Genomic DNA, 8,130 nt, shown 5'->3' on the forward strand with positions numbered 1-8,130 from the left:
ATAAAGTCATTTTAGTTATAATTTAAATAATGATACCTACTTTTCACAGCTGCGCATCAATCTGAAAAAAAGCAATTTAATTATGTATCATCATCAGATTAATTGGTCAGAGAATGATTATCAATTATTTGGTTCATTGCTCCTTCATACTTTCATTTTTCTGAATAAATCCAACATGAAGCTATATATACTGTGCTACGACCTAGTTTGAATTGGTTTATATTTCATGAAAGTTTTTTTTAATTATGATAAATATTTAATTCTTGATTTATAAAAAAAAAACTTAGTATAAGTTGCAAGCTAGTGTTTATGAGAAGTTAAATATTGAGAAAACTTTTTAAAGAGTCGAAGTATACAATTTCATTTTAATTTAGAGGGAAAAATTATTCCTTTGACTTATTTTCTATCATAAATATTAATTTGTTAAAAAAATTATCCAAAATAATTTTAAGAAGATATTGATCGAGCAAATGAGGAGAACACATCAACTTCTGAAGATTAATAAACATTGTTTAAGTTTGATTTGAACATAAGAATATCAAAATGTAATTTTATTTTTATTAATATGAAAGTAAAATAGGACGTTGGATGTTGAATATTTCCTCCAATAAAAACGTTTGAAAATACCAATTCATATCACTAAAGTCATACTACCATATCAGTATATTTATTTGCCTGCATCGATTCAAATCCCATGGTCCATGCATGGCCGTATTTGAGGACACTCCCTCACAATGAGAGTTTGCCATCTGGAAGAACCATTATTCATCAAATGAGACGAACTCTACATGTGAAATTGTTTTTCTCTTAAACATTAATTAGTCAGTATTAAACATATACCAATGAATTATGATGTCGGTGCATTAGTGGCAGAGTGCATTCGCTCACCTAAAACTCCCACAGTCCCACTAGATTCAAATGGAATGTTGGAAGTCCATTCGAACATTGTGTTGCTGGAATCATTAAGAAAATCTGTTTGAATCAGAAATAAAATTTTATTTAAGATATTTGTTGTTGACAATTTTTTTAAATAAATCTTTAAATCGACTATCATATTCAATAAGAAATGAATTAAATTAATTATCATCCTCGTTAATGGCAGCATAAAAAAAGTATAAAACAATCTATTTTAATAATATAAAATTAAATAAAACGAAATATATACTCCCATATTTTATACGCGCTCAATATATAAAAAAAAAAACTAGTCTTACATTAAGATTTCTCTTAATCCAGGTATTTGCATCTCTCGAGTCTGGATACGCTAAAAAATTCAAAAGAAAGCATATACTATTTTATAACTTTTCAAACTAAGTTCCTTATGAATCAAGTGAGTTTCTAGGCAGTTGCAAAAGGCTTTTATTTATTTATTTTTATAATGATGACAATAAAGTCTAATTTTATACAAACTATCTAATCGATCCCTACCATTAGGTTTACGTTAGTAGGTTTAAATATTTTTTAATAAAAGTATAAGTATCAATATATTATTGACCAAAGTGAAACTCGAATCAAATATTTTAAATAAAATTTTGTTTGAATTATATAGATAAAAAAAATTAAATTTAAGAGTTATTAAGCTAAAAATAGACAATTGGATATCTTTAATAAAATTTAATGATTAATAAAATCAGTTGATACCCCACACAAATATTAAGGTGAATAAAAAAAATCAATTATAAGCACTTTATTTAACATTATTTTTATTAAAAAACTTTATATTAGAAAGCATTATTGTTTTTCAAAAGAAGATCCCGTAAGTAATCCTATGCTGTAAACATCCCTTATAATAAACTAAAATATTTTTTTAAGGCAAGATACAATACCATTTTATAATATAATTTATTTTACGAGTTAAGTAAATTTTCAGAAGTTTTTTTAAAATATATAAAACTATTTTTTTATTTTGATGCCAATTTTTTTTTAATTTCAACTGTTTATATTTAAAATTTATACAAATATTTTTAATCCCAATTATGCATACTATTAATAAATTTAAATTCACTATTATATTCTTTAAATCATCATATATTATTGGTATAAAGTATTCATTAATTTTAAAATTTATTTTCTTGTGTATATTTTTTATGATTTGAAATGTTTTCTCTTTTTTAATATGTACTTTAAATATGTTGCATTTATAAATTTATATTGTTTTAATAGAAGTCAGAAAACAAATGTAGATTAATATAATGTTAACTGTCAGTCAACAAAAAACTGCCAAACACTTTCCAACAACGTAGTTAATTTTTATGTTTTCTTCCCTTATAGGCTCATACTTCCTTTTTATTTTCCACTTTATATCAGCCTCGTTTTTCTGGCATTTTAATGGGCCACGACTTTTACTTTGAAAATCTTTTTTCTTTGGTAGAACAAGACTATTCGACCAGAAACCAAAGGAAAAGAACTATTTTTTGACCAAAAAAGGTGGTACAAGAACAAGAGAACCTAACCAAAATGTCCTTCAGACGAATCAGAACTCAGAAAAAAGCAACCAATTGCCGTTTGAAACCTTTTGCTCTGAAGGCCTGATTGTCTTGCCTGCGACAATATAACTAGGAAAACAACATTTTCTTTGATCAATTTTGCTTTCCGAATAGGGGGAAACTACTATTATCTCTCCTAATAATTATAGTTATTTTCCTACATTCTTATTTTTACAAATGTTCTTTGTTATATCTTTCTTCTTTAAAAACCACATTAATTATTATTATTATCATTTCCCTTTTCGATTATAAAAAAAGAAAAAACTGATCTCATCCTCTCTCTATTTCTTTTTATCTGTGTTTTAAGTTTGTTATATAAAAAACAAGAAATATAATATATTTACTTGATTGTAATAAAATAATTATGAGATTTTTTTTTTGTTTTAGCTATTTTTTCTTTTTTCACTTGACAATAAATGCATTAATAGATTTTCCGTTCCAAAATAATTATCTTATAAGAAAAAAAATATGTTGTAAAATATTTGTTATTTTAGTCTTTCAATGTAATATTAATTATTTTTTTCATTTATATCTTTAATAACTACCCTTGTCTTGTATCATTTCTAAAAAAGAAGATTAATATTAATAAGATTAATTTAGTAAAATTATTATTTCCTTTTATATATTTATTAATTTTTCTTGATGTGTATAAATAAATCTAGGATGATAACTAAAATGAAATGAAGGGAATATTAATTAAGATTAGGAACAAGTAAAAATATAATCAATAAAAAAAAATTAATATTATTTTAAACTTTATAAGTAATAAATAAATAAAAACAAAAATTCTTTAAAAATTTAACAATTAAGAAAGTTATTCTCTTAATTTCTTTTTAATTGTTGAATTTTTATTTTTATTTATCTTTCGGTTGACAAAATTTAATATCATATTAATTGTTCTATTATCAATTAATACTCTTACTTTATTAAACTATTTGACTAATTAAATGTTTATTAATTTTTCAGCCTGTTTTTTTTTTTTAAAAAAAAACTTAAGCTGTTAAGCATCAATTCAAAATGAAGAAATAAAAAATTAAATGTAAAATTGATTTTAGTTTCTGGAAGTGCTTGGTAATGGAAAGCACAAACAACTCAACCACAGTTCTTAGCCTCTCTCTCTCTCTCTCTCTCCTTTGAAAACAGAAGACACAATAAATCATCGTCAAACGCGTTCTTTGCTTAACGAGGATAGCTTGTCGGTTCCCACAGTAGTATTAAATTATAGGGAACTGCCAATGAAATTCTTAATCAAAGAAAAAACGCACCTTACCTTACCTTGTCGTGTGCCCTTCCCTTCTTCCCATGCCCCTGCATGCTTTCTTTGATTGAATTGAACCAGTCTTAGTCCACGCCCGCCACCCACCTCATTATTTCAATTTTCCCCTCTCTTACTCATTCTTTTCTCTCTTCCCTTATTCATCACTCTTCCAAAATAAAATTAAAAAAAAAACCCACCTTTTTAGTTTTCTCTCATAGTCTCATCTCATCACGACAAACAACAATCTAATCTATGCAACCCCAAAGAAACCCAATTCAATAGAAAAAGAAAACAAAAAATCAGATGAGCCAGTGGATACACGTGGCGGTGGCAGCATCCGCCGTGGGATGCGTCTCGACCCTTTTGTTGGTCTTTCTCTGGCGTTGGTGCCATAAAAGAAATCATCGCAGAAATTTCGTTGAGCCGGCTAGTTTGACCAGAGTGGAGAGTGTCCAGGGAGGGATTTCTGTTTCCAGGCTTCATCAACAACAACAACCTTTTCAATTGGATCAGGGAAACAAGAACAACAACAAGGGCAATTACAATTACTATGTTTTTCGCGGTGGTGGCGTGTCGGGGAAAAGAAGTTTGTTCAATTGGGGTGATCATCCATCTATGGCCGCTGATGCTGTTGAAAATGGATGGTCACGATTTGCTTTCACAGGGTACAAGAGTTACACGCCATCTCCTTCGAAAAGATCAGCACTTTTAGGAGTTTGCGCTGCACCTGGTGGAGGAAGTGATTTTGGAAGAGAATCAGAGGTTGAGATAAGCTGGGAAGTGGCCCGTGGATCTGCTGAGTTTATGCAGAAGGTGAGGTTGAATCCCGGGATCAAAAAATCTCATCATCACAACAACAATAACAACGCTTTTTCTCTGAGTGTTGCTTCTATCATTAGAGGGGCTTTGCCTTTGCCTGGTCCTCCTTTGGGGAACTGTGCGTTCCCACAAGAGGCATATTTTGAGATTACCATTTTGTACTCACGTGGGGATGAGTATGAGTTTGTTGGGAAGAGTGTGGAAGGTGAAAAGACCAAGCTTTTGGTTCAAGGTAACTCCAATGTTAAAGGGAATTCGGAGGCTTTGGTTCATGTTACTAGTGGCAATGGTAGTAATAAAATCAACAATGTTGAAGGAGAAGGTGGGAAGGGTGAATCTGTGATGTTCTCTTTTGGGTTAACTGCTGGGGGTTCTGTTCCTTTGAGAGTTCCAGGTAGCTACACTGGGAGCATTGGCTTCAACTCCAACGGTTCTCTCTATCTTGATGGTAACTACTAATATTAAATCATTTACCTGCCATTAGCTTCCTGCTTCACCTTCATTTGTTTGCTTCCATTTGACTGAATTAGGTAGAGTTTTGTGGACCAAAGTAGGTATAATTGTATAAACAACAATTAACAACTATGATTTTTTTTTTCTTTGTTATTTAGTTTTTGTCTATTGCGATTTTAAAAAAGAATTGAATGGAATGACACATGAGACTCGTACTTACATGTCTTTGATTTTTATTTTCAAAATGCAATTAAACAAGGTTGTTTAGACAACAATTGTGAGGTGGTGTAAGTGTAAAACATATTCCATTTCTTTTGAGAGACAAGTTGAACAAGATGAAAACAGAAAAAGAATACGTGAAAACATCTTTCCGCTGTTTCTGGTTTTTAGCTTTTGAAAGACTTGTTTTGGAAATAATTTTCAAAACTTAATAAATTTTGGATGATAAATTGATTAACAAGTAATGTGAAACTATTTTAAAAAATAAATTGAGATGCGAAACAAACATGGCATATATTTCTGTTATATTGTTTTGGTATCTTTCGAGACATCTAAGTTTGAAAATTGTTACAGGAATGAAACTTGTAAGCGAATCAGAGAAGGCAGAATGGGTAGGAACCGATAGAGTGATTGGTTGTGGATTTGATCCTAGGCAGAAGAAGGTTTTCTTCACATTAGACTCAGAGCTAATGCATGTCATTCACTGTCAGACAGAGGAATTTGGTACACCACTCTTTCCAATCTTGGCTGCAAACATAGACATTCTGGTGTTAGTTAATTTTGGACAAAGTGCATTTAAATATGCACCTGCAAATGCCCAGAGAACACCAAATCCATGCTTCATAGCCCCACTTGTAAATTCCCCTGCTGCTACCATAGGCTATGATGACAGCAAGGAGCTATTCTCAATTGGAAGGATTGATTCTCAGTGGCTCAATCGGTCCACAACCAAAGGAAGCCACAACAATGGGAACAATAATAATAACAATAACAACAATAATCGAACATTGGATTTTGATGAGGAGTCTGAGGCTGATCTATTTGAAATCGTCTTAGATGGTTCTGGAAAATCGCCAAACACAGCATCATAGCTTACAGCAAAGAGTGCACATTGGTAAAACATCATCTATATATATTTGCTTGTCCTAATGGGACATGGCTTTGCTGCACATACATGGGTTTCATTTGGAAGAATGTTTAACGTGTGTATCTCGCCATCGGTTAATGCTGTACGAATGAATACACAGAACACACACAGAAAGAGATTCATATACATGACACACTACTTTACCTATCATCACCAATTGTGGAGGCTTAACATTGACTAACCAGTCAAATACAGTTTGTCTTTCGTTATCTACTCTATTATTTTTTGCAAGCGGCCAGGAATTTAATTTTTTCTTTTGGAAGAGAATATAATCACCCCCCTCTGTAAATTTGTATCCTCGTATATATTAATAAAAATGTTTCAGGTTTCAACTGCCTGTGAAAAATGACATTCTCTTTCATGCTTCATGTGAAAAAGCTTATTAAAATCGGCATCAACAAATAAAAAAAGGAATTCGATGAGTGTGATTAAATAGCCAACCACACGTTGAAGTTGCAGGAAGAATTTTGATTCAATTTTATCATAAGACGTTCTTTGGATAAACAAAGAGCTTTATATGTGTGACTTTTGATTTTTTTTTTTATGTAAAGTTAAAAGAGCTCTTAAAATAATCTCTATTTAAAAAACTTTTATATTTAGTTCTCAAAAACTTTTGTAGCTTGTATTGAGAATTAGTTCTTATAATTGGTTTAAAGAATTGACTTGTAAAAATATCTTAAGAGTTCAATTGAAAAGTTAGCATTCTTAATTACTATTTTTAAAAAATAAAAAGAAAGAGAAATGAAGCATCATATATAAATTAATATTTATTATAAAATAATTTATTTTCTTTGTCTTCTATTTTTTTTACTTTCAAAGGAATGAGTGAAACTTTGAATTTAGAACCGTTAGATGTTAAATTTTGTCTTAATCTAGTCATATAAATATTTTTCTTTCAATGTAATCTTCTCTTAATAAATAAACATGTACGCCTTCTTATCATAGTCATCTAACTTAATAATTGTAATGTTAAATTCTTTCTTTCAAATCCGTTGTCTCACCTGACATATACTAGTATTTTTGTGTGTGTGTGTGTGTGGGTCATTAATATCGTTAGCTGAGTCTTAATTGGTAATTGTAGTTTTCAAAACATTGTCATTTCAAACAAACAAAAGAATAAACTGAAACTTCAGATTAATATAGAATATAAAATTAATAATTTTGCACAAAGAAGACTTTTTTTTTTTAAGAAAAAGCACAAAGAAGAATTTAGGAATCCCTTTTTCTCATTCTTCTGCTGGTAGAAATGTGGAGGTCATCGACGTTTGTGGCTATGGCTTTTGTTTGGTTAAACATTGAAGGGAAACTGAGGAAACATGGCGTTGCAAAAGGTAAGGATATTCATAATTATAGTTTGTTCCTCAAAAAGTAATAATTTTTAATTTGATATAATAAAAAAGTAATACTCCCTAATCTTAAATATAAGAAATAAAACCATGACATAGTTGGTTAACTATATTAATTTTAATTAATATTAAAATGTAGGCTGTAATTTATATGTTTGATAATATATTAATATTAATGTAACTTAAACTCAAAAACTAATAATTAAGATTTGGGAAACTAAATTTAAAACAAAATTTTACTGTATAAATTAATATAAATATGCTAATATAAAAATAATAAAACAAAAGTTTATTATTATAATTATAATATTTTTTTAAGTTAAGAAAGTCTAATTTAATTGGTTGAGAAATAATGTATGAGTTATTATAGAATTATGTGATATTATTTTTTATTCCCACTCATAAAAAAATAATATTTTTGTGAGATAATTTATATCTTTCACGGATAATTGATTGCATTCACATTTTTACTTTTCAAATTATTTTGAAAGTATTTTTAAGAAAAAAGAATTCCCTTATGTACCAAAAAAAAAAAGGAAAATAATTCTTCTATGTGTTCATTTCATTTGTAAGATTTGACCTTCCACATGGACCACAACAAACAATCGAAAACGAAAAACG

The 8,130-nt window shown here is 29.1% G+C and overlaps 1 protein-coding gene across 1 annotated transcript; it reads left to right on the top strand.

Moving 5' to 3' along the window:
• Positions 1–3,676: 3,676 nt before the first annotated feature.
• On the top strand, positions 3,677–6,495 carry LOC100785312 (uncharacterized). The gene is made up of 2 exons (XM_041016248.1): positions 3,677–5,011; positions 5,590–6,495. Exons 1-2 carry the CDS (start codon positions 4,048–4,050, stop codon positions 6,105–6,107), a joined length of 1,482 nt encoding a protein of 493 aa, XP_040872182.1. The 5' UTR covers positions 3,677–4,047; the 3' UTR covers positions 6,108–6,495.
• The last annotated feature ends 1,635 nt before the right edge of the window (positions 6,496–8,130 follow it).

The sequence above is a fragment of the Glycine max genome, chromosome 6, assembly GCF_000004515.6.
Source record: "Glycine max cultivar Williams 82 chromosome 6, Glycine_max_v4.0, whole genome shotgun sequence".
Classification (NCBI taxonomy): domain Eukaryota; kingdom Viridiplantae; phylum Streptophyta; class Magnoliopsida; order Fabales; family Fabaceae; genus Glycine; species Glycine max.